The sequence below is a fragment of the Sorex araneus genome, chromosome 2, assembly GCF_027595985.1.
Source record: "Sorex araneus isolate mSorAra2 chromosome 2, mSorAra2.pri, whole genome shotgun sequence".
Lineage (NCBI taxonomy): Eukaryota > Metazoa > Chordata > Mammalia > Eulipotyphla > Soricidae > Sorex > Sorex araneus.
Genome location: NC_073303.1, coordinates 335,332,864 through 335,360,077, shown reverse-complemented (window position 1 = coordinate 335,360,077; position 27,214 = coordinate 335,332,864). Strand labels below are relative to the sequence as shown.

Below are 27,214 nucleotides of genomic sequence, written 5' to 3'. Positions count from 1 at the left end.
CAAACATCTTTAGCCCCTGTACTCTCTCTCTAGCCCTCCGTTTTGTTTGTATTTAGTTTTTTTAAAAAGAGACTTCTTAAAATGGAGCTAGAGTTCATGTAATACACAGTTAATTTTGAGCATATAGTTCTCTTGGCATTTAGTGATTCACTAAATGTTTAGCATTTCCTTTGTGTACTACCAAAACACTTCATCACCCAAAAGGTTACTACATACTCATCCTCCCATCTTCATTCTCATCCTCCTTCCCATCCTTCTTCCCATCCTTCCATCCTCCTTCCTTTCCCTCATCCCTTTATAACTTCAATTTGAATTTTTTTTGTCCATGAGTTTGCTTATTTTGGACATGTATATAAGTGTGTGTGTGTGTGTGTGTGCTGTGCAGGCCTTGGACCCAGGCTTCTGCACACTGTAGCATGCATCAGTGCTTTATTCTTTCTGATTTGTTCTGTGTGAGCTCTATATTTTGTTTATCCATTCATCCATTTTAGAACTTTGCATCATTTCCATCTTTTGAGTATATAGTTACAGTAGAATTTCTGAGACATATGGTAATTCTCTTTTGAGTTCTTGACGAACTACCAGATGATGTTGTGTCAGTGCACATGAGTTCACTTTCTCCATATTCTTGCCAACACTTGTTATTCTTTTTGTATTACTATTGGGCTGGAGCAGTAGCACAGTGGCAGGGCGTTCGCCTTTGACGCGGCTGACCCGTGTTCAATTCCTCCGCCCCTCTCGGATTGCCTGGCCAGCTACTGAGAGTATCGCGCCCACACGGCAGAGCCTGGCAAGCTGCCCATGCGGATTGGATATGCCAAAAACAGTAATAATAAGTCTCACAATGAGAGAAGTTACTGGTGCCCGCTCGAGCAAATCGATGAGCAACAGGATGACAGTGACAGTATTACTATTAATTATATAGCTTTCCTCATGGATATGCAGTGATATAGCCTTTTACCAGGGTTTTCATCCATCTAATGACAAAAATATATTTTGGTTTTTTTACATACTTGTTTGCTTGTTGGCCATTCATATATCTTTGGAGAAATGTCTAAAGGGTTTCTCAATTCTTAAAAACCCTTTCTTGATTTTTAAATTGAGTTGTCATTCTGTTGGTGAAGTATGAGTTCCCCATAGATATAAGTACTTTAGTACATCTGATTTGTAAGTATTTTTCTCCTAGTCTCTTGATTGTCTTTCATTTTTTTAATGTTTTTATTTAAAAGCCAAAATTTAAATTTTAGTGAGGTCAGTTTTTTAATTTATTACTTTTGTTACTTTACCTTTGCCAAATGCATAATTAACAAGATTTTCTTCAGTTTTTTCTTATAGAATGTTCTAACATTGGCTTTCATGTTTGACCTGTGATCCATTAAAAGTTTTAATTTTCCCTCTTCTGTGTATTACTGAAACTAAAAACCTAAATAAGATCTGTCTCTTATTTATATAGAGTAGATCTTATGGTATGATGTAGGTATTCCCAAATTGATCTATAGAGTTAAAGTAATGGAGAAAAAATAATGCAAGCAAAATTTCAGTGCTCGCTTTGGCAGCTCATAGGCTAAAATTGGAATGATTCAGGGAAGATTTACATGGTGCCTGCTTAAGGATGACACAGATTTCAGCAGGTTGTTGTAGAAATTGGCAAGATGTTGATGGAATTTATATGATACTGCAAAGACTTAGAATAGCCAAAAGAGAAGTGTTAATTGAGCTTAGTAGCTGAATTCAACTCTTATTATAAAGCTATAGTCATTGAAAGATTATGGAACTGAAGAAAGACAAGACCAGTGCTCAGGGATCACTCCTGGCGGGGCTCAGGGAATGATATGGGATGCTGGAGTTTGAACCTGAGTCAGCTGCATAACAGGACAAGTGCCCTTCTCACTGTATCATTTCTCCAGCTCCCATCATCTCTAGTTTTTTATTGGACAGATATTTCACACTGAGCTACTTTCTTATATTGTCGACATTTTTGTCTGTATTTTACATCAAAATATTTGACAAAGGAACATCTTCGTTTTCATCAAATTCCTTCTTCTCTACTCTTTCACCTTTTTATAATGGAGAATAAATGTTTCCACCTGGGAGTTAAGGTTTTGTTTTAAGAATGTTAAAACAGTTCATTTGGTGGAGAAATTTTTAGGCTAAAACTCTGGACTGAATGCCATTTGACTTTCAGTATCTCTGGATAAACTTGGGAAAACTTTTCCTATTACTCTCTAGATGATTAGGTTTTATTTTATTTTATAAAACTATACTGAAGAAGTCTTGTGATTCACAAGGCTGTTCATGATGGTTTCTCAGGAACATACTCAACCCCACACCCATCAACAGTGTACCCCCTGACTCTAGACCTCAAGACACTGCCCCCCCACCAACTCAGTGTGTTAGTCAGTTCTCTCATTGTGTTGCTGTTGGTCCTTTGTAGCTGTTTTGCTATAGATCTTTAAGTACCACATATGAGAGCAATCACTCTATCTATCCCTTTCCTTCTGACTGGCTTCACTCAGCATGACATCCTCCAGGGCCATCCATGTTGCTGCAAATTGCATGATTTTGTTCTCAGAGCCACATGGTATTTTATATATATATATATATATATATATATATATATAGATAGATAGATAGATAGATAGATAGATAGATAGATAGATAGCATGGCTTCTTGATCCATTCAGGATAATTTGGTTTTAAAATAATGAATCAGATGTCACGGCTTTGTAGCTTCTTACCTTATGTTTTAAGGCTTAATGACAGCATAGAAATAAATGATGGGCCCTTCATTATATCCATGTGGCGTATGGTCTTTAGGGAGCTGGCTTATTGTCTTCTGATTATGTCTTGTTTTTGGTTTGGTTGGGGTCTTTTTTTCTCCCTCCCTCCCTCCCTCCCTCCCTCCCTCCCTCCCTCCCTCCCTCCCTCCCTCCCTCCCTTCCTCCCTTCCTTCCTTCCTTCCTTCCTTCCTTCCTTCCTTCCTTCCTTCCTTCCTTCCTTCCTTCCTTCCTTCCTTCCTTCCTTCCTTCCTTCCTTCCTTCCTTCCACATCCATCACTGCTCAGGGCTTACTCCTCTGTGCTCAGAAATCACTTTTGGCGGTTCTTGAGGGATCATATGTGATGCCTGGGATCAGACCAAAGTTGGCAAGGCAACTTGGTGCAAGGCAAGCACCTTAATCCCTGTACTGTCTCTCTGTCCTTTTGATCTGTTTTTAACCAGAGTAATTGACAGAGCTCACACTCTGTAGCAACCTTTACCTTAATCTGTTTGTTCACTTCATTTGCGTTATGGTCTTCTCTACACTTGAGTGGTCTGTACATATTCATGACCAGTATTGCAAGCTGCCGTTCTTCACAGCCCTTGGAAAGCAAGTGCTCTGTCAGTCTGCGTGGTAGTTGTCACTCCTCCTGGACTTCCTGTGGCCCCAGACAGTGTGACACCATTGTTAATAAGTATTTTATCAGAGCAGTGTATGTCTTTTTTGCTATGTAATATTTTGTCTAGGACTGATAAAAATAATTATAAAACACTTGAATATTTTCATATACATCTTCTTGGAGACTGTAGACAAAGATAATATGAACCTGAGATGCTTTTAATAAGGAAGTAATGCTGGATTTTGCATTTAAAAAAATGAACTAAGAATATAAAAGTTCTCTTTCTAAAATTAAATTAATCCTTTAATTTCTTAAAGGATTAACCGGTTTTCCTCTATTTTGTATTCTTAGCATTTTCTTGAAATAGTAAATGCTCCGTAAATATTTTTAAGCTGAAATTCTTCTCAATCAGTAATTAATATCCAGAAGCTACATAATAATAATCGGTGGTACTTGGGAGAAAAAATTACATGTGTTGTTATTAGCATTAAGAAAAGAAGAAATCCAACCGAAGTAATATTAAGTAAGCTAGAGGTATTTTTCTATTTTAAGGACACAAGAAGTAACCAGTGTGACATAATAAGGTAATTTTTGGGTATTAGGGGCTGTTCCAAATGTGAAATTCTAGTCTGCAGGAATAGGAAGGGAAAAATAGGAGCTCTTCCTCTGGAGATTTGGTGAATCACACACACTATCTCCTTTCTTCTTGGCCAAAACCTTGTTTTGTGACCATAGCTTCCAAAAAGCTCGAGAAAGTCTTCTAGCTTGAGGGCTGTGTGAGCTGCTTTCATCCCATTAAGTCCTGAGTCGGTATATCTTGGCTAGGACTGACTTTTCTAATTTAATTAGAAAGATGGGTGGTCAGGGAGATAGCTCGAGAGGTAGAGTGCGTGTCTATTCTGTGCTCTTAATATTTGGTCTGATTTCATCTTAATTTAGGCAAGGCCCTGAGTTTGTTTCCTGGAGCCTTCCCACCCCATGTCTGCCTGCAGCGCCTTCAGGGGAAGCCTTCAGGGGAAGAGCATCAAGCACTGAGCCTTCCCCTCCCCCTCTCTCACCCCTGCACTGTGCACAGAAAGGGCCAGGGTCCTCAGAGCAGCCGGGAGTGGTACCTACTTTAGTGTCAAAACCAGAGAGCTGATGACATGCATGGGCTCCCTTGGTGCTAACTCAGATTTTGGCCAGGGCAAATCTACTTATTCTAAGAGTGAGAAACTATTCTCCGAAAAGGCATGAAGTTAGACAGGTTCCTAATCTTGCTAGGGAACTTGGCTTTTACAGTGATTCCTGATAGGGCCCTAACAAATGGTTTTAACAAGTGTTTCATGTAGTCCAGATAATTACCCCACCTCCCTGATTGCTCTGGTTCACTAGTCTTAGAAATACTATTTAACCCCCACTGCTGTCTCACTCCCCCTCCCCTGCAAAGACTGAGATCCTTTGCTTCTAAGACTTAGGGTCAGTCTTTGCTCGGCAGTGCCATTGGGCTGCAGCTGCTGACTACACAGTGTGTTGGAGAGCTTACACAGCTTGCTTCAGCTCTCCCCTTGCTAATCTCTGGCAGGTTATGTACATGCTACTTTAAGATCTTCAGTTTGTACATACATAATATATATATATTCCCCTTAAGATTGGTGAAGAGGACTACTGAATTGACAATAAAAGTGCCCTTTAAACTATAAAATACCATGGACATAGTTTATTAGAGGTGCACATGGAAATAGTCCTGTGTAAGCAGAATCAGTGTTCACACAAATGCTTAGCAAGGTCTTTTTTTTTTTTTTTCTAAACTCTCATACTGAGGTTTAAAAGGTGGTATTTAGGGATTTAGGGGCTGGAGAGATAGTGTAGTGGGTAGGGCTTGCATTGCACATAGCCAACTGGGTTTAATCCCCAGCATCCCATGTGGTCCCCCAAACCCACCAGGAATAATGCTTGAGCATAGAGCCAGGAGTAATCACTGAGCATCACTGGGTGTGATACTGCCTAGAAACCAAAAAAAGAAAACAACCATGTTTAAAACACTTTTGTTTAGGCTTCTGCAATGATTGCTGGGTTCTTTTTGGTAAACTTTGAAATTATTATTAATACTGGTCACAGAGATTTTACCAAGTTGTTTTGTATCACGTGATTCAGTCTTTCGCCTCTTGTTACTATATCTAATATTATTCATTGATTTGGAAATTTTTTTTCAAGTGCCATTCCAGGTAGTAAGAACTTTAGTTGTGACGTTATATAACAGAGAATTAGGAAGTGTGTTGAAACTCGATTGTTAACAATATTGTAAATCAAAGCATTTTTAAAAAGCTTTTAAGGAAAAACAAACAAACAAAATTACCAAAATTAAAATTAAGCATTTGTTGTGCAGAGAGAGAAAGAGAGAGAGGGGAGGGGAGAGAAAGAGCAATAGATTTGAAGATCTTGGGCATCTCGGTGTTTGGGCCACTCCTTGCAGGGCTTCGCGGTCACTCCTGGCTTTGTGCTTGTGGGTCTTTCTGGCTGGGAGTGAGACAGGTCCTTCTACACGTGAAGCCTTTATTCCAGCACCATGAACTCTCTCCCACTGAGAGATCGACTTATTTTTTTAATTTATTTTTGGCCACACCTGAGGATACTCAGGGATTACTCCTGGCTCTACACTCAGGAATTAATTACCCCAGGCAATGTTTGGGGGGCCATAAGGGATCATAAATTTATTTTAAAACATCTTTGCGTCCTCCCATTCTGTTCCCCGACCCCACAGTAGGCAGCCCAGCTCGGTGTCAGTCAGTACTGTCACTGTTCTGCCCACAGCCCTCCCAGGTCCCCTCTCGCACTCAGTGCCAGAGTGTTTCCAGGTGGTCCTTGTGCAGTACTTTCCTTCCTGCTCTCAGTCCCCTTGCACAGCCCACGGCATCACCATTTCTTTTTAGTACACGAATTTATCTTGATGTGTTTATGAATGGTTTTGTTTTTCTTTTTTGCGTGGTGGGGGAGGAGGGATGGGAAGGACTGAACAAAGGTTTCAGGAATAAAAGGAAATTCATGATATTTGGAAAAGCAGCCGTGACTGCTTTTAGATGGGCATCAGGGCCAGTGTGACATAGGCAAAAGGTACTTTCTGAGCGTATAATCAGAGCCAGTGTACGCTCTGTAGCCATCACAGAAGTGTGTTCATACTTGGCCTTGGCTTAGATTTGGGAGCAAATCTTAATTTTCCTAGACCCTGGTGATAAAAGTGCAGTTCAGCCCCTCTTATAGATGTGGAGACGCAGGGACCATTTGTGTCCAATTGAGAATGCCACCCCCCACCCCACCATTGAGGAAACGTGGTCTCTCTGGGCAGAAGAGCATTACCAGCTATAAATGACCAGACTCCCACTTAAAGAGCAATATGCCACACACCAAAGGAATCACTTAAGTACAAGGACATATCTTTGCAAAAATTTTTACAACATAATTTTTTTGGTCCTATAACCACCAAAACAGTGTCAATGTAATTCATTACTTAATGAAGAATTTTAGATGTGTGTGTGTGTGTGTGTGTGTGTGTGTGTGTGTGTGTGTTTTAGGAAAAGTTATGGGGAGCAGTACTTCAGCAGTCTAAAGGGTCATTCCTGGGGATACTGGGGCCAGGAGTGAAGACTGGACGATTTGATGTGGTGCTTCCTGGCGCACAGTACTGGGGCCACCAGGGCTCCACCCCGAGGTGCTCTGGGTACTGTGTGGTACCAGTGATCAAACTCAAGGCTTCCACATGCCAGGCTTTTGTTCTGGTTCTTTGAGCTATGTCTCAAGACTCCAAAAATAGGTGTTTTTGAATTCAGATCTTGTATTTCTTTTGTACTTACATCCAAAATCAAGGACAAGTAAGGCCATGCTGTTGAAGTGAATGGAGTGTGACCACTTGAAAAAGTTAGACTGGATCGATCATCAAGGACAGAGTCTACCTACCCTGTAGTTGGATAATTGCACAGAGTGTTCTGTGAATACTGATCACTGTTCTCCGCTTAGTGGTATTTCTTTGCCACTTTTAATTGTCTCTGCTTGATTTAACCACAGTGAAACAGAGAAATTAGAAGGGTACTTTGTAGCACAAGAGAACAGATTGAATGTGTATCTGATGGTTAGCAGAGGACTGTTTTTAAAATTCTGGTTTCTTTTGCTGGCATCTATTCACTTCTGGTGTGAAGATTACTTTGGAAGTATTCACTGAATTTCACCTGCCAGCATGACACAGAGAAGATGAAAAATTGCATGGTGAAATGGCTTGAGGATATTACTCAGTGAAGCTTAAATTTGCATTCATCTGAAGGGGCTACAGGGGCAAAGAATAGTATATGTGTGCTATCAAATTTATGATAATTTGACACAAGCATCAGGATAGGTGGTGCAGTGCTTTGTCCGAGCCTGATTCTTGTTTGGCCTTTTTGTTTTATTGGTTATATGTTTGCCTTTGTTGTGAAAAGTCACAGGAAAAAAAGGCATACATTTTATATGGAAATTTGGAAAAAACAAAATGTCAGCCTTATTATAGAAAAATTTTTGTTTTGTTTTTGGGTCACACGTGGCTGTGCTCGGGCTCACTCCTGACTCTCTGCACTCAGGGATCACTCCTGGTGGGCTCCAGGGGCCATAGGGCATGCCAAGGATGGAACCTGAGTTGGCCACTTGACAGGCAAGCGCCCTATATGCTGTATTATCATTCTGGCCCTGTTATAGAACTGCTCTAGTGTTACTGTAAACACATTTGAGATTGACTAATTTTGTGAAGAAAGTTCCTTATTCTTATTCACAACTACATCTGGCTGTGCTCAGGGATCACTCCGGTGGGAGCTCTGGGTATTTGGGATTCCAGGGACTGAACCCAGGCTGCCTGCATGTGAATTGAACCCTGCCTTCTGTACCATTGCTCTGCGTCCCCATCCCTCACCCCATCCTTCTAATAACTAGGATACTCATAGTTTGAAAAAAATGTATATGTATTGGTGCATCACAAGAACAAAGCTTGTGTGTGTGCATACATGTAACTACAAATATATATACACCCATGAACCTAGGCGCTCACGTATGTCCTTTCACACTTCCATTTACGTGATGAAAAGGATTGCTTTGGGTGTGCATTTAGAGTAAGGTATCTCCAGTGCAGAATCCTCCTTAACGCAAGCTCGCTCAGACCAGTTCAGAGACAAACACAAGAACCAGTACAAGGTTAGAGCTCTTGCCTCCCACCCCTTTCACTTAAGAATAAGTGAGAACAGATGTCGAGGTAACAGAAGTGAAATGATACTTATTTTAGATGGATAAAGAAATAAATTGGGTTTTGAATAAAATTTTGTTAAGGAGATCTTGATGCTCCAGCATGTATTTTGCCACTTTGCTGAAATCTGTTGGATAATTTTAGGCATAAAAACATTTGTTAACTTAAAAGGATAATTTAGTTGGTGCTTACATGAAAAGATAGTGTCTGCTCTTTGGTATTTGAAAAGTGAAAAACAGAGCTAAAGGAAAGGATGGGCAGGATAGAAAGAATTTGGATCTTGCAATGGTGATTTTGGAATTTACAAATAGAAGAGTGCTGATTGGTCTTTTCCACTCAAGGCAAAGATCATTTGGAACATGGTGTTCAATTTTGAATTCTTGTTTGTCGATGAATGACTTGTTTAACACAAATAAATCATGAGAAAAGTCTTTTCTTAAAATTGATGCCAACTGTTGTTATATCTTGTTCTCTGGAAAACAAAAATCTAGGTGATTGGTATATTACTTTGAAGTTTCCTAACCCTTGTCAATTACAAATGTATTTTTCTTTTCAATATTGTGTGCCTTGTCTGTTCCTCACGGATTGTCATTGTTTTAAAAAAGAATTCCTATCATAGCCCTAAGAACAATCTCATTGCTATTACGATACATACTGAGGTGTCTGAGGACTGGAACTATGTCCAGATAGACTTTTAACTCTTTTTGTTGCAAACTCAGCAGTTCAACAAAGCTATCTTTTGAGCTCTATCTGGATTGTAATGAGGCACATAATGTGTGTAGCTCTCAGAGACTCAGGCCACTGTGTTCTCTGGAGTGAGAACAGAGGAGATCCTTTCATCCTTGGGGCCGAGAGGAGGAGAGGGAGCGGGAGCATCGGCGAGAGAAAGGGTGAGCGCTAGCAGGGCGTCATTCAGTAGCAGCTGTGGGAAAGGTCAGTAGTTCCTGGGAACCAGAGAGAGACATTGTTGAACGGGAGGTTTTGGTGGTTTCCCTCAGTCCAGTGCTTTTCAAACCGTTGGGCCAGCTCCTGGCTCTGGGACTTGAGGACCACCTCCAGGAGGAAGGGGCAAGTTGGACGTGGGGCTCCAGCGTGTTCCCAGCGAAGGTCTGCTTCTAAACATCGGTGTTACATGTGGGGGCATTCTGAGGAATAGATTCTGATGAGCAGATTCGGGAAAAGCTGGTACCTGGAGACCATTGTTGGGAATGGTAGATGGTGGCGGAATTTCTGTCACAGGTGAGAAATGAAAGACTAGGAGACTTCGGAGATTACACAGTGGGTAACGATTGAGCCAGCCTTCCTAGCTCTTGTCCAGAATGCCCTGTGGACTCTAGGAGCAAGGGAGACGAGGGAGTAGTCTTGCTTAGGGTTCGGAAGCAAAATCATAGTGAGATTACCCATATCAAATCCAGTACCTACAGTCTTATCATAAGGTCAAGGCTAGTTCAAATTTAGAGAGTCTTAGTCAAGTACAAAGGTTCAGATACTATTGAATTAGAGTAGATTTGACATCCATTAAAAAACAAAACTAGACTTCAACTTTTTTATTTCTCTTATTAAAAAAATTGTCTTATTTTTTACTGTACTAAAGTCTAGGAAAAATATGGACTCAAAACAAATGAAAAAGGAAAACAGTGTTCTTATTTAACAGTTTGTTCCCTTTCCTTTGGTACGTTAGCCATTTTGGAAGTAAACTGGAGAATTCTATCTGTGCTTTGAGATATGCATTTAAATCTTAGAATGGCTTTAACTATTTTGTACAAATATGTCTGCTTCCTTAATTTCATCATTAGTATCAAGAGATATCTTATGTATTTTATATGAAATATATGTAATATATTTTTATATGATTTCTGTGTTTCTTCACGGTCTATACTAGGATCCTGATCATTTTAGCTGAATTTGTTTGTTAGTTTTTAATCTATTTCCATTAGCTAGAGCCGTTATGAGGAAGACCCCGTGGGAAGAACAGAATTAGCTTAGTAATTTTGCTCGCTCATCCATGTGTATATAGCCTGGCTTTTTTCATTTCTGATGTTGCAACTGAACTGCAAATAATGCTCACATCTTTCTGAGTAACTCTGTGTCTCTTGTCACTCTGAAATATTTTTGTATATCTGTTTTTCTTCTAGGTGAGGAATTTTAAATTGGAACAGGAGCAAGAAAAAAACAAAATTTTGTCAGAAGCACTGGAGACCTTAGCCACGGAACATCATGAATTAGAACAGTCTCTGGTTAAAGGCTCACCACCCCTCAGTGTCCTTAGTGAAGACGAATTCTATGATGCACTGTCAGGTAACTCTAGCATTTTCCATTCTTGTCATTTGTGACTTCAAGGCCACTACCTTACTGTCTTCCTAGGGTGCATGCCACTTTTAATTTCCTGTGTCCTTAGAGCTCCCCAGGCTGCCTATTTTTATGTCCTGTTATCAAGAAAGGAGTCTGAGAGTTGGAATAGAAAAGTCCTTCCCGAGTCTGCCTGTTGGACCGTGAGGGCTTGGCTCGGCCGAGGCTCTGACACTGTCAGGTGCTGACATGCTTCTGAAGGAGAGTGTCTAGCCTCAGAGAGGCCTTCGAGTTTATAGATAAGCGATGACTCAGTGTGCCAAGTATAACGTTAGACGTGAGGCCAGGCTGTGACTAAAGCAGAGAAAGGAAGGGCTTTGCTTTGCCTTCGGCTTGCGTGCCCGAGGGGGATGTTGCACAGTGCTCAGGAGCATAGCAGAGGCGGGCTGCGGGAATTGTCTCACCTTGGGCCAGCTCCAGGAGCCCTCTGACTCTCCGCTTGCACAGACTTCTAATGGAGATAATTAGTCTCTGTTTCAATGGTGAATGAAGATTAAATGTGCTCGTATGTTTAAATTGTGTTTAGGACGGTGCCTGCGGCGTTCTAGGTGTTCATTGGATGGGAAATGTGTGTGGAGAATTGAGGACTTGCAAGGAGAGGTGGTGGACTGACTAGTAGTTTCAGCCTTTCAGGAATTTGAGAGTTTCCAAGGTTGGTGTATGGCCACACTACAGGAAGGGGACTCGGAAACGTAGAGCAGGGAGTGTGTGGAGATCACTGAGACAGAGAAGGACTAGTTCATTGTTTCGTTTGTTTGTTTCTGTGGTGCTGGGAATTGAACCCGGACTCCTCACACATCCAAAGCAAGTGCTCTACCACTGAGCCATGTCCCTGGCTCCAAGAACGGCTAGCTAGTTATTAGAAGGAAATTTTAAAAGGCTTCCATAATAGGTGCATACATGCATATAATTACTAATTTACAAAAATTGACCATAGAAGCAGGAGACCTTAGTGCATGTGGAGTAAAAGAATCATATTCACAATAGGGAACAAAGGAAGCACAGTGAGAGAAGCAGCTAAAGAACTGAAGATAATTAAGTGAAGGAAGTTAAAAAAAAGTTATGATCATATAGGAAAGGAAAATAATGTTGGTAGGCTGGTGTAGAAAAGAGATTTATTATGTAAAGTTAAAAACTAGAAACATGAGAAGTTTAATAATGGAAAGAAAAAAAACTAATTGTAATTGCCAGATTTTAGATTAATTAAAGAAATGACAGTGATGATATTGTCAATTAGACATGGTACTTACGAAAGTGACTCATATTAGAAAAAAAAGAAAAGATAGTATTTAGAAGTGGTAGGATGAGTAACAGGGTAATTGCTGTTGTTAACATGATCAATGTGGGTGGGAAGGGAAGGTGAATGACATTTCCTTTATTGACATCCATTCATTTCTATCCTGTGCCAAGTCCAGGAGTATTATCCCCCATGTTCCTTCTGTGTGGGGCCTCCGAAAGGAATGTCCACAGAGGGACCGTAGAGCTCAATGCAGTGGATAGTCAAGAGCCCAGGCGCCAGCTACTCATCAATTTTTGTCCTTTCCTTTAAAAAAAATTAGAAATTTTTGCTGGTAAAAATCTTTTAACAAATAATCTAAAAGTATGGATAGTTTCCCCTTTATTCTTTATTTACCCAGTTATTTCATGCCTCCTTCCAGGTTCTTAATCGTAGCCTGATGGTACCAAGTTGACGTGTTCTTTTTTTTTCTTTTTGGGTCACACCCAGCAATTCACAGAGGTCACTCCTGGCTCATACACTCAGGAATTACCCCTGGCGGTGCTCTATCGGATTGCAGGGTTAAGTCTTTGTCTCAGCTATTTGTTGACTTAGGAGATGTCGCATGGCTGTGTGTGCTGCCTGCGTCCTTCCAAGATTTTAGGCTCTGTGGTCTGGACCAATGGGTCGACATGGAGGTGGGCGTGGCTGCCGGGATTGTGAGGGGCTGCCCACCCCCAGCTCCTTAAAACACCAGCGTTGTATGCCTGGGCACCAGGTATCAGAAATTATTTGCAGATTGGCGTCTCCCTAAAAAATACTCGTGAAGCTCGGAAGTGGAGCCCGTGGCATGACCGCAGTGATGAGCTGCAGCTGGGTGGGTATTCAGTCCACCCGCCTCCTGAGGGTCCTCAGAGGTTTCAGCATCGAGGATCGATGGATCCATACATTTTAGCAGCTTGGTGTGCATCCCCTGGGAGATTTAGTTGAGAGTGGGTAGAACAGGGCTGGTGTGTAAGTCATCATGAGGCTATGGGAAGTGGGTGTGGCTCAGAGTTTGCTTTCTCATGTGACAACTTATTTTGGACATCATCCCTATCATCATCCAACTTACTATGACACTAGCCTGTTCTTTTTATTCATTTACTTGTGGGTTTTTTTTTTCTCCCATTTTTATTGATGTTCATTCTATTGAAAGGTTGCATAAGAGTCCTATGATTTAGCACAATTTCCCTAATTATTCACTTGGGTAGATCTTTTGCAGCTACTGTCATTTTTTTTCTGCTTCTCAGTTGTATTTTAATATTCATCTCCATGATTGTCTCCTTTGAGGAAAAGAGAGAGAAAAACAGTCCCTGTGTCAGAATTGACAAATGCCAAATGCCAATTCAGATCAGTTTGCAGTATCTCCTGCTTTTATAGAATGCTGTATTGGAAAGATTCTGAGGTAATTTCTAAGTGCCATGGTGAACTCACCTGCATTCTCAGCCATGGCTTTAGGAAATGAAGAGGAGTGGGGATGGAGTTGGGGTGGGGTGGGAGCAGATATTTGTTACTGCTGGCCCTGAAAGACCTATCCAGTTTTGTTGTAATTACTTGAACAAAGTTGTCTTTCTGTGGCAATTCCTACTAAATCTTGTGGATTATTTGGTACATTGTACCAAACTGCATGAAAGTTAAAATGAAGAGTCAAATGATCTGGCTACATAAGCCATCATCTAGAAATGTCTTTGTTTTCTCACTTGAGTCTTCACACATTGACCTCCATTTCTCCTTTCCTTCTGTTCCCAAAGATGAAATATGCCGTAAATAAGGTCTTCCTCTCTTGATTTGTTTCTGCTGCCTATCTCCTCAGGCCTTCTGAACAAAATTTGTTGATTTCTTCTCCACATACGTTTTCAGCACCATGTCTTTCAGAATACTGGCTTAAGGGCCAGGGAGAGAGCTCACGCCTCGCATTCATGAGACTCTGAGTCTGACCTCTAGCCCCACACCCCCTCCAAGATGCCAGACCTGTGTGCCTCGCAGCTCCTAAGCGCCACCAGGCAGGCTGGTATCACTGGAAGTGTTCCTCCCGATCGCCTCAGCGCTGCTGGGTGTAACCCTTATTACATTTTTTTTTAAATTGACTTAAGTTCTTGTGAAAGTTTTCTGTTGCTCTTTAACAAATTGTCACAAATGTAGTTGCCTGAACACTTACTCTCTTACACTGATGGAGATGAAGGTCCTAAAGTCAAGGTGTAGTCAGGACTATGTACTGCACTATACATACTGTATACATAGTCTAGACTATATACTATGTATATAGACTATGGAGGTATCCAGGGGACCCAAGAAGAAAGTCTGTTTCCCTAATGTTTTTAGCTTCTAGAATCCTGCATTCCCTGAGGCCCCCGTTTACTGTGACATGCTGGTTTCTGACCAGTTTCGCTCCTTGTCACAGGCCCAAAGCAGGGATCGTGTGCCCACCCACATAACCCAGAACATTCTTTGTAGCTAATCCTGGTTCCATCCTGGCACCAACTCAGACCTCTGAGTGCCACCATGAGTGATCCCTGAGTGCAGAGCCAGGTGTAAAGCCTGAGTACCACCAGGTGTGGCTCACCGCCCTCCCTCCCCCGACCCCACAAATTAAATAAGTAAAGGCTGCATTGCAAAAGCAAAACAAAACAAGACTTTCAGAAAAATGGAGCTGGGGAATGAATGAAAGTGAAAGGTGCATAGCTAAGAACCTAATCTACTAAGGAATTAGTTTTAAAATATTTATCACTTGCTAAACAGATACTGCATAACTATTATTCTTTAATACTAGTCTGAGCGCAGTTTTATGAAAATTTCTTCCTTTTGAATATTTTAGCTTCAGATGTATTGTTTTTCTGACTGTCTGTTCATTTTCCTTTTTAGTAACATGTTGAGATCTGCTTCTCAAGAAAGGAATCTTAATGCTATTTTGGTCAAAATGTGCATGAATAATGCATGCAATCCAATAGTGTAGACTGGCAAAACCAATAGATATGTCATGAAATTGAGGCCGGTTTCAAGGCCTCAGCGGTTGCAAGGAGTGGTGGTCTTTTTTTTTTTTTGTCTTTTTAAGTAAAAACTTTCAAAATGGAAAGTGGGAATATAGCAAATTTGCTGTTATATGGAAAAGAGTTCTCATTTATTCCAAATAAAGTTTGGTTCAATAACTCCAACAGGTAATAGTTGAGGAGGAAGGAATAGCATCCTTCCTGGTACTTCTTCCTGGTACTTCTTTCTGCAGATACAGGATTGATGGCAGTGGTCCCTGCTGTTGGTGAAGATGTATCCTGGCCTTTTAGTAGGGTACTGCACACAGTTCTTTATGTTCCCAGCCCAATTTTCTTTCTCTCTGCAGTCTATTTTTGAGAGAACTGTACATTCCTTATCAGGATGTTTTCTGTGTCTTTTCTGTAGCAGGGGCCTGCCTAGTACTTGGCGATCTCACTAACTTTTGTATCCTAGTGCTTACTTTTCTCTCGTCACCCCTCTTTCCCCAAGGCAATCAAAATGCCTTATTTTTGCCCTTTTTCTTGTAGAGCTTTGTGTATTTCCTCCTTATCTTCCCAACAATACTGCATTTCCTTAGGGAAAGAGACTTAGTTTTGTTAACTTTGATATTTTCTCTGTTGCCTGCATAAAATAGACTAAGTACAATGAATAGAGTACCATAGAATATGATTTATCAAAGAATATGACTGTATGCAATAGTTAACTTTCTGGAGAAAATCTGAATAGTGATAAAGGCTTTTTCTTGCTTTATACTTATTATTTTAAAAACTGTACTGGGACTGAGAATGAGCCCAGCTGTAGAGAACTGCCTTACATGTGTGAGGCCTCAGGTTCGATCCCTGGCACTGAAAAGAAACTTTTTTGGTGTTTTATTCAATAGTTCTGATAAGTATGAGAAGACATTGTGTATTATAGGTAGACATTGGTGAATGGAATTTTTCCTCTAAATTTGGGGTTGTTCTTGTGTTGATAATTTTCCAAAATGTATTTTATTGACTGTGTTAATGTCTCTTAAATTTTTAATGTAAAACCACATGCAGTTTATACTGTCTTTAGTATTGAGAGGGTTTCATTATCTACCTATATTTATTGAATGCCACATGCTATATAGTCATCATCATCATCATCATCATCATCATCATCATCATCATCATCCCGTTGATTGTCGAATTTCTCAAGCGGTCTCAGTAATGTCTCCATTTGTCCTAGCCCTGAGATTTTAGAAGCCTCTCTTTACTCATCCTTCCCAACAATGCCGCATTGGAGGCTCTTTCAGGGTCAGGGGAATGAGACCCAGCGTTGTTACTAGTTTTGGTATATGAATACACCATGGGGAGTTTGCAAGACTCTCCCATGTGGGCAGGAAACTCTCAGTATATCGTATAGCCTACTTCTCCTTCTGGGAGAACCTGGCAAGCTGCCGAGAGTTTCCTGCTGTACAGTGATAACCAAGATACATTGAACCCAATGCCTGAACTCAAAGGGGGTGTGTGTAGTCACTCTAGGGGATGAGACTAACTCGTTGGAAAACAGTTCCTTTTTTTAAACACCCGTCCCTCCACCAGGGTACATTTCCCACCACCAATATCCCCCTTATCCCTCCTGCCCCGACCCCCTCACCCCCAGCCTGCCTCTGTGGCAAGCACTTATCTGGAAGACAGTCCCTGTGCTATGAATGTTACCTTGAGGTGCAGCCCGCCATGTCCATCCCCCCGGCACTCTCCCGAGGCATCACCTTTCTCTGTAACTGTCTGTGCGTCACCTCAGTTCCTTCATCCATCATCTGCTTTGCTTTTTTTTTTTCCCACCAGCACATGCACTTCTTTTACTGCTCATCATTCGGTGTGTATTCTCCCTGTCCTGGGGTCCAGGCACAGCTAGCCTGGGGTATGCCGTGCTGCTTCCCCTACCAGTCTCACCCTGCATGTACTGTTACCTCAGCAGGCTCAGGTGAGGAGAGGGGCCCTTTTGCTGCCCAGAAAACCTACCACGGTGTTCTAATCTTTATATTCCATACTTATATCACACTTATCTCCCCTAAAATTTCTAATCTCTTCTCCATCCTATTCCATCTCATGGTACTGTTCATGTGACTGAGAAGCTGCTCAAGCCTCCATCCTCTGCCTTCTCTGCGTTATGCTGGTAAATGAAACCAGCGCCTTCGTTTGTGCTCAGGATTCTCTCCCTTTGGACCCATATAAGGACGTTACTTTTCCTCTCTCTCAGATAGGGAGTAATTATTTGATTAAAAAGTTGGGTTTTTTTGGTTTGTTTGTTTTGTTTTTGTTCCCTCCCCTGGACTGCAAGAGGTAGGAGGCACCCTGTGCAGTTTGTTGGGTGCTCAGCAGGCCACACTTCACTGTCGTTGTCTGGATGCACTCGGCCACAGTGCCCCTGTGAGTACTCACTTAGTTGTGACACCGGGGAGGGATGACAGATGCCAGTGTCATTGAATCATGTGTGGCATGTGGGGCAGAGCCAGGGGCGGAACTGGTGCCCTTATGCCTGCAAAGCCGTTGGTTTGCCACTGAACCACACTTCTGGCCCTTCAGTTAGTACTTGTCCCCATCACTTGTCTTACCATTTGAAAATGTTGTTTGCGTACTGGAGAGATAGGAAAGGAGTTGAGGTTCACTTGCTATGCACGTAACTGACCCTGCTTCAGTCCTTGACTTCACTTATGATCCCCAGTGTACCTCTGAGTGTGGCTCAACCCTCTTCACCTGACCCCAACAAAAAATAAATTTTAAAGAAGTTCTAAATGTTTCATAAAGATGCATTTGATCTTGCATCACCCTTTTTTTTAAAAAAAATTCTTGGTTAAACAACCTCTGTTTATGTCACCATTCTGCTTAACTTGGTCATTATTATAATTCATTATGTCCTAATTGAGTAATTCTTTCCAGTTCTTAATGTTCTTGACATTTCAGCAGCAATTGAAGTTGTAAAGTTGTAGATTCCTCCTTTGTAGAATGCTTCCTGTATTTGGGTTCTAGAACATCACTCTAGTTTGATTTTCTTAGCTTCCATTTGGCAAAAAAAAAAAAGTCAGTGATTGATTTACAATCCTGTTTCTGGTAGGCTTTTGTGGGCACCAGGTTCCAACACCACACCCTCCCCAGAGTGCCCACTTCCCCTGCCACGTGGCCCCAGTCCCCTCTCCCATCCCCCCCCTTGCACTCTTCTGGCTTTATATATTAGCATGCTTCAGTGTGCAGACGGCAAGTATTATGCTTTGTTGTTCTTTTTGTTTTGGGACGCACTCGGCTGGGTTCAGGACTTATACTCCTGTGCCCAAACGTCACTCCAGGCAGTGCTCCAGAGACCATATGGGGTTCCGGTGATGTATGTAACCTGGGTGGGCTGTGTGCAAGGAAAGAGCTCTATTTGCTGTACTGTTTTTCTAGTCCCTGAGCCGCTTTTCCTTTCACACCAACTCCCTAGGTCCTTTGTGCTTAAACTGCAATCTGAAGATCAAGAGTCCCGAGACTCTTACTGGAGAAGCAGAATTGAAGGGCCTCTATTGGACTAGTGAATAGCACCCATCTTCTTCCAAATCATAGGCCATTTGTAAGGATTTAGTTGCTTAAGTAACTTTACCTTACATGACTTCATCATGCCTGTACCTATACATATTATCTGTATTTTGATAAATCCATATTATTTTGCCTTTTGCTTCAGTCTTCTTCCTCTCCGCCCCTCCTCCCTCCAATTCCAGAATCCTATCCAGGTATCTATTTGGCATAGTCACTTAAATGTCTAATAGGATCTAAGAATCTTCAAGTGTATATAATTCTAGATTTCTCTGCAGAAGCTGACTCCTTCTGTAGTCTTCTACACTTTGATGGAAGGTCCATCTTTTTAGTTGCTTGACCTAAGTCTGAAACTTTCTGATTACAGACTCATGATTTTTGTTTTTCATCCATATTCAATCCTTCACTGGACTCTGTCAGATTTACCTTCAAAGCAGGGCAGAATCTGACCACTCCTCTTTCTTCTGATACTACAGTACTGGCCCTAGCTCCCAGCTGTCATCTCTCACCTGGATCATTTCTTTCTTCCTTTCTTTCTTCTTTTTTTTTTCCAGGGGAGGCTGTTTAGGATTGAACCCGAGCCTCTCACCTGCAAAGTATGGACTTAGAATGTTAAGCTCTCTGGCTCTTTAACGGGGTCATTTCAGTTTTTTTCTAGCCCAGCTCTCTGCTTGCACCCCTATTTGCAATAACATTATGTATATAACTTTCAGAGTCATTATTTCATTTTTGTTCTGATTTTTGGTGGATCGAACCTGGGTCGGCCAGGTGCGAGGCAAATGAGCGACCCGCTGTCTGTCGCTCTGGCACCCCCAGAGTCATCATTTCAAAATAGGAATCAGTTCAAGTAAGTTCTCTTACAGAACATTTTAGTGCATTTGCTTCTTGGCTAGAACAGGAGCCAAAACTTAGACAACTGGCTCTCCGCCACCTCCCTGAAACCTGCCTCTGTTCTGCTCATTCTCTCTCTGACCCCAGTGTCAGTTTTGAACTCGCCAACCATGCTGCCCGCCAGGCATTTGCTTTTCACAGGTTCCTCTGTTGGCACTCTGGTATTCCGGAGATCTACACTGCTGACTCCCTTGTTTCCCTGCTCTTACAGAGGTTGTCATTGTATTTTAGTTTTAAATTAACTTTAATACAATTTAGGTAAAATGGCTACCCTGCTCTTAATGTTTATGGTTTTGGTGGGTTACTACCAAATTGCTTGCACACTGCCTCTTTGTCACATCTACAAAACATTTTCCAGATAGATATGATGAGGAGAGTATGATTTTATGTAGAAGTCAGCACATGTGAAGACAGAGTTAAATATTTCAGAACCATCCTGCAATGTGCTGTGACTGATGTTGGAGGGAGTGTATGGGGTGCTGAAAGGAAGTGGTTGGATCAAGCAGAGAAGATTATTGAGCTGCTTGTCACGGGTCTTGTTTCAAGATTCCACTGGAGAGTCTGAATTTGAAGGTACAGATAGTGGGAAATCAGTAGATACTGCAAAGTATATCAAGTGATGTCAGGTTAGTGTTTGCAGGGATTCATTTTTTCCCCATGTAAGTGTTCAATTCTTAATGTTGCTTGCGTTATACCAGGAATTGGGAATCCAAAGGGAGTAAGGCCTGGCCTCTACTCAGAAGCAACTATCAGTCATATGGTTTGTGCTTAGGGAGTGAAGCTTGAACTCAGGCTCTAGTGTTGGATCTGAGACAACAAGGTTTGGATAAAAGCAATTTCAGTGAAAATGGAAAGTTTCAGTGCTCTCAGTTTGTTGTCCTAGTAAACAAGTATCTTTCATGCTTTGTGCAAGGGTCAGATACTTCTTCACAAAAGGTGGTTCACTTTCTTGACTTAACTAGACCCCTGCTTGCAGGCTCTCTGTGCACCATGGTGCCCTGGCATTTCCCGGAGTGGAGATTTCTTTTGGCCTTTGTCCGTCCTGCCAGCAACCATTAAGTTCATATGCTGTTCTCACTTCCTAGCATTGCATACACATTGTGGTATATGTATTTGGTGTTCCCATGTGAAAAGTCAACACAGTTTTGAGTTTTTCTCTTTTGAGGGGAACACATAGCAGTAGTTGGGCTACTCTCAACTCTGTGCTTCAGAGCTATTCATGGCTGGGGTTAGGGGGACCATGTAGTATCAGGGATCAGACTTGAGCCTCCCAAATGTAAAATATGGACTTAGCCCATTGTGCTATAAGATGTTTGATTTTTATTTATATTTTTGGTCTGGGGCTATACCTGGCTGTGTTCTGGCTTACTCCTGGCTAGGGACCACTCATGTGGTCTTGGGGGAATCATGGATGTGCCAGGGATCAGACCAGACCAACTCTCTGCAAGGCGAGTGCCTTACCCTTTGTACAATATCTGCGGCACTCTGAGGAAAGACTTTGATAAGGTAGTATCATGAGTTGTCTGGGCGGGGCCTAATGAGTCATAAGTGTCCTCTTATAGGAAAGGCACTAGGAGAATGGGCAGAGAAGGCCACTTGAAGTTGAAGCCAGGAGCTTGGGACCCAGGCTGCTCCCCGAGGAGAAAGGAGTGCATGCCTGCTGGAGGCCACCAAGTGGTGATGCTCCTGGGAACACTTTGATTTTGGTCTGGTGAGGTGGACTGTGGACTGCTGGTATCTAAGATTCTGAAACTAGGCTTTTAAGCAATGTGCTCCTTGTTACAATGCCATATGGGATACTAGCACATCAGTTATGTGTGAAGTCTAAAACTTACTACATCTGAAAGATAGTCAGTGCCTCCCTAGTATTGCAAGTTAAATCAAAATCTGGTGCTGCCCCAAATTAGAGTTTTGTCTCTGGGCTGGTGACTTAACTCAAAGGGCTAGAGCACCAGCTTTGCATCCAGGAGCCCTGGATTTGATCCCTGGCACTGCCTGGTCCATAACTTTTTTTCTCTCTAGCGATGCCAGATATTCTTGAACATGCTCTTTGTTCTTTCAGATCTTGGGTCTGTTTGCTGTGGATCAGTATGTTCTACTGGTGGCTCACACTGGAATATGGTTTATTTAACACAAATTGCAACACCAGCATCAACTGTTAAAACCCAATCATCTCTTTCCTGCCTCAGATTCTTATTTCTTCATTTCTTCATCATTACAGCTCAAATATCATCTCTGGTTGGAAACTTAACTCTGACCTCTCCACAAGTGTCTTCCATTGTTGTCATCAACACTCTGTGTAGGTGTTGGTTTCCTTATGCATCTTTGCTGAGTTAGGCTTTGGGCATTGGAGGTTCCAGCCTTATGGCATTCATCTTTCTAAATAGTTGCAGCAGTTGACTTATTACCTGGTATTTGAAACACTTGGTAATCATTAATTCATTAAGTTGAAGTCTCATAGAATACTTGCATTGTTTGATAACCAGTTTTCAGTTCTAGAATTATTTTCATTGTATAGAACAAATGCATGAGTGACCTTTATAAGATCATTTCCAGGGTATCAATAAGAAAATTGGGGAGGGATTGGAGCAATAGTACAGCGGGTAAGGCATTTACCTTTCACGCAGCTGACCCAGGTTTGATTCCCAGCACCCCTTATGGTCCCCCGAGCATCTCTGGGTGTGACCCTAAAAGGAAAAAAAGAAAGAAAATTGGGGAACTCCTGGTTTAAGGGTACAGAATGGATACAAGTTCCCAGTAGCTCACCTTCTTCTGTGTATATGATTATTCATCTTTATTTACTTGTGCAGATTTTGCAAGGTGTGGAAAACAGGATTTAGATGCTTGGGAACAATCCAATGCTTTCGAGAAACTCTGTCATAGGCAACACTGTTCCATTTGGCTCATTTTCACCTTTGACATCACTCAGAAAAGCTGTGTCTAGAATGTCAAGTTCTCATTGCTTGTTGCCAGGATAATTTCAAGTGTTTGTCATCATGTCTGTAGATTATTAGCAGCCTTAGATAGCCCATTATGAGCTCACACTCAAATTCAGTTCACAAGCCACTTTAAATGCAGTTGGTTGCAGTGATTCCCTGTGCTGTTCAGATTTACTGTTTTGAGCTTACTTAATTATATCTTAAAGCTGAATAAACTTTGGCACTGATCTAATTTTGTGCCACTGTGGGCATTTTTAGAAGAAGCTTTTAATACATGGGGTGCCATAAAAATAAAAGATACCAAATTGTGTATGTCTCCTGAATGTTTCTTGATGCCTTAAGTAGCAGGGAGCAGGATTATTTGGACATTGTCCACATCCCTTAACATCTTATTCCTTTGTAGTCTTTGTTCTCAAGTGAGTCCTCAAAAGTGTTTTTAAAAAAATGTTTATCAAGTTAACTTAAAGTAGTTCTTGACACATTTATTTTGTAAATTTTATCAGCTCTTCTTTCAGACTTAATGGGGAAAAAATAATGAATAAGTAGAAGTATCAATGCTCTTAATTCTAAAGTTTTAAAAACCACCTTATTGAAGTGTGATCACGTGTAAAAAAGTGGTATATGTAATGTACTACAACTTGATGGTACCCTTTTTATTCATGTTAACACAATCATAGCTACTAGTTGTCATGATGTTTGGATGAGAGAGGGATTGTGTTCAATCTGAAACGTGTTTAGAATAAGTATAAACCCTGACAGGCAGATCTTTAAGGATGTGGGCCATTTGAAACAAACTTTGAGGGCTGGGGATCAGTGGTGGGCCTGACAGATTTTATTTGCTTACTCAGATTTTGCTTAATTTTTATTCTAGTAAAGTCCAAGTAATGAGACTTGCTAATTTTGCTATTTTAAAGCTAATTTTGCTATATAGTTGAGTGTGTTAAGGACATTTCTGTTACTGCATAGCTATCATCACCACTGGGTTTGAACCTCAACACTACCAAAAAACTCTTAAAATGTATGCAAATTAATGTTATTTCTACTAAGAATATAATTGGGAAAATTAATTGGGCAAAGATTCTGGCTACTTTCAGTGCTTGCCTATAGGCTTTAGCTTGTAAAATACTATTTTCAATTGTTACTCTGACACTTTTTAGGACATAAAATTGTCTTTACTTAAACTTCCTAGATCTTTCTGGACCTGTGAATAAGCAAACCCACAAATTTTCTATTTCTCATCAATTCTCAGGGTAAGAAGATTTTCCTAATTGCTCACCTTTTTTTTTTTAACACTATAGGGGCTGGAGCCACAGTACAGTGGGTAGAGCATTTGCCTTGCATGAGGACTACCGAGGTTCGATCCTCGGCATCCCATAAGACCCCATATGATCCTCCAGCACACCAGAGTAATTCCTGAGTGCAGAGCCAGGAGTAAGCCTACACAAATTCTTTTTTTTTTTTTGCTTTTTGGGTCACACCCAACATTGCACAGGGGTTACTCCTGGCTCATGCACTCAGGAATCACTCCTGGCAGTGCTTGGGGGACCAGATGGGATGCTGGGAATCGAACCCGGGTCTCTCACGTGTAAGTCAAACACCCTCATCGCTGTGCTATCACTCCAGCCCCAAGCCTACACAAATTCTTTTGCAGGAGACCCTGCTCACCTGGGAATGTTCTAGTCTCTGGCGCGAGCTCTACCTGCTTTCTTGGAAGCCCTCTTTTTTTGTTCTGTTTCCTTTTGCCAGCCCCGCTTTTTCAGGGACCCCCATGCACTCATGTGCAATGATCTGTCTGCCTTGGCTGTTTGGGTATTTATTGACCAGTCCTCTTGCCTTGTGACAGGCTCCAGAATCTGGGCATCCTAGCCCATGTTTTTAATGCACTGAAATCCTGACATTCCTCGGTATTTATTGTTTATTGTCTTTCCCCACTGAGTACCCTACCCTCAACCCTCGCAAAGAAAATGCCTCTTGTCTTGCCCTAAAAAAAAAAAAAGCATCATAGGGTGTGACTCCCCCCCAAGCATATCTATCTATAGATATCTATAGATGCAGATATAAACTATAGTAGACAACAAAAAAGTAATGAAAGTCCAGTTCAAAATCTTGTATTTTTATGTACATTTCTTTTGTTGCATTTAGAAGGGCGTCTGTAGAAAGGTCAACCGGTTTTGCTTCTGTGTGATTATTTTTTTATTTTTTGGAGACAGGTCTTCATGACTCAAGAGACCCTGGGGGCCACTCCCTGTGATCCACTCCCGCTCACCAGCCTGTCCTGGTGGTTCAAATGCTAGGACTGAGGATTTGATGCTGCTCAGCCCCCGTGATGCGGGTGGGGGTGGGGGGCAGCAGAACTGCACCCAGTGGTGCTTGGAGGACCACATGGTGCCAGGTCCTACGTGGTTCCAGAATGTGCCCCTGGCCCCTGGACCTCTCCCGCTCTTCTGTGTAGTTTTCTTTCATCAGCAGCATTGAGAAATGACAGAACCAAAGCAGTTCATGCATTCATTCTGCTACATCTTTGGCTGGGGCCTGACAGGTTTCTATTTGCTTACTTAGATTTTGCTTTATTTATATTTTAGTAAAGTCTAAGTAATGAAACTTGCTAATTTTGCTATTTTAAAGTGTGTAGTTTATTGTGACTAAGGACATTTCTGTTATTGCATAGCCATCATCACCACCATCTCCAGATTTTTGTCACCATCACAAACTGGAATGCTGTACTATTCAATACTAACCACCACCCCCACCTTCCCACCCTCCCACCCCCATCCCTCACCCCTCACCGTTGCTCTTAAAGCATGAGTATCCTGGCATTCTGCCACTGCCGAGAGTCACTGCCTCTGATCACAGACATGCAGGAGGCAGTGAGTATGCCTGTCTGGTACTTTGTGCTGTCAACGGCTTTATGGCACAGTAACATTGAGTTATAGTCAAGGTCAGGCCTATTTGGTATTTATATATGTGGGCAAAATTGAAAATCCTGGAGTCCTAAAATAAAAAGATCACCTCTGAGACACTGAAATGTATCACTGACATTAGGAAAACCTGAAAATGTCTTGGATGGGTAGGCTTTACCTTGATCAGAGAACCTCTCCAATGCTTATGGCCTTGTTGCTAAATAATGAAATGTGTTAAATTTGACTCGAGGGACTGGAGCAGTAGCACAGCAAGTAGGGCATTTGCCTTGCATGCGGCTGACCTGGGTTCAATTCGCAGTATCCCTGAGCACCATATGGAGTAATTCTTGAGTGCAAAGCCAGGAGTAATCCCTGAGCATCGCCAGCTGTGACCCCAAAATCAAATAAATAAAGAAATTTGACTCTAGAACCCTGCAGGAGTGATAGTACAGAGGGTAGGGTGTTTGCGTTTGCAGGCTGACCTGGGTTCAATTCCTGGGAGAGCCCGGCAAGCTACCAAGAGTATCCTGCCCTTACGGCAGAGCCTGGCAAGCTACCTGTGGAGTATTAGATATGCCAAAAACAGTAACAACAAGTCTCACAGTGTTACTGGTGCCTGCTCGAGCAAATAGATGAACAATGGGATGAGAGTGCTATAGTGCTACAGTTCTAGAACCCTGGATTTCTCTATCAAACAATGCTAGACTGGACATGGATAGTTGTGACTAGGAAGGCACAGTCCTACTGAGAATGGCTTCTGTGCCGATGAAATCCACACCATTCACATGGACTGTTAGGCATTTCTCTAGTACAATTTCACAGTGTTGGAAATGCAGACCTTTTGTTTGTTAAGAAGTGGTAGAAGGGCTGGAGAGATAATACAGCAATTTCTGGCATCCTATTTGGTCCCCTGAGCATGGCTAGGAGTAAGCCCTGAGCATCGCTGGCTGTGACTCCAAGTCTAAACAGACAAACCAAAAAGAAGTAGTAGAATGTCTTGGTCACTTTGCTGGTAATGTGTGCAGGAACTTTGTACATCAATACAGTGCATTTAAACATTATTATAAGCATGTTCCCAAAGTATTTAAAAGTTTAAAATAAATGAAAGATCTTTATAAGGAAGTAGTTTTGGTCTTACCGATGCTATAAATTGGGTAATTGATCATACTTGCCCCTTTGCCTTTGAAGTGAGACCAGCAGAATCAGGCTGGCATGGTATTCCACCTCTGTCTCCGGCTGCTGGGTCGGGCAGGTACCACATCTGGCTGATCTTGGGATCTCACCTGACCGTGCACATGATAAAGGGAACAACAGATTAGGCAGCGTCACATGTGGTGGCTCTGGGTCACCATGAGAGTCAAACAATGACCCTTGCACTTCATACTGTGCAGATACTTGATGGCCCTTGTCAGAAGCCTTCGGAGGAAGGGTCAGGATCGCCAGATTCTCTCAGAAGGGAGCAGACTGGGAGCAAGGTAATTGGCGGGAGAATAGAGCAGAGCAGACTGTGAAGAAAGTGTGGGTCTGAGGGGGAAGGGAATAGCGGAGACGGATGAGGAGGGGAGTCGGCTCAGCCCTGCTGCCTGGCAGTGAGTGGACTGGCCCCTGAAGGGGTCTACAGCCTGTGTTCGTTGTGTTGAAATCTTGTTCTGAGAAAGTCCCTTTGCTTCATTGATGCTCTGTGCACTGCCCTCTCTGTTTTGTCATTAACTATAGCTGTGCGTTTGTGAAGACTGTT

The 27,214-nt window shown here is 41.9% G+C and overlaps 1 protein-coding gene and 1 non-coding gene across 7 annotated transcripts in view; both read left to right on the top strand.

Moving 5' to 3' along the window:
- OSBPL1A (oxysterol binding protein like 1A) overlaps nucleotides 1-27,214 on the top strand; it is a 221,228-nt gene that overhangs the window by 129,814 nt on the left and 64,200 nt on the right. For 4 of the 6 annotated variants that reach the window (XM_055129610.1, XM_055129611.1, XM_055129615.1 and 1 more), the window contains one exon: nucleotides 10,754-10,916. The exons of 1 other annotated variant lie outside the window; for it this stretch is intronic. In XM_055129610.1, the coding sequence (XP_054985585.1) occupies nucleotides 10,754-10,916 (163 nt within the window). Of the gene's footprint in view, nucleotides 1-9,744; nucleotides 9,858-10,753; nucleotides 10,917-27,214 lie in introns of those variants that run through there. One more of the 6 variants, XM_055129613.1, reaches the window with a different exon arrangement.
- LOC129402897 (U6 spliceosomal RNA) lies at nucleotides 1,541-1,647 on the top strand. Its single transcript, XR_008628922.1, has one exon. It is a non-coding gene; the product is annotated as a U6 spliceosomal RNA (small nuclear RNA).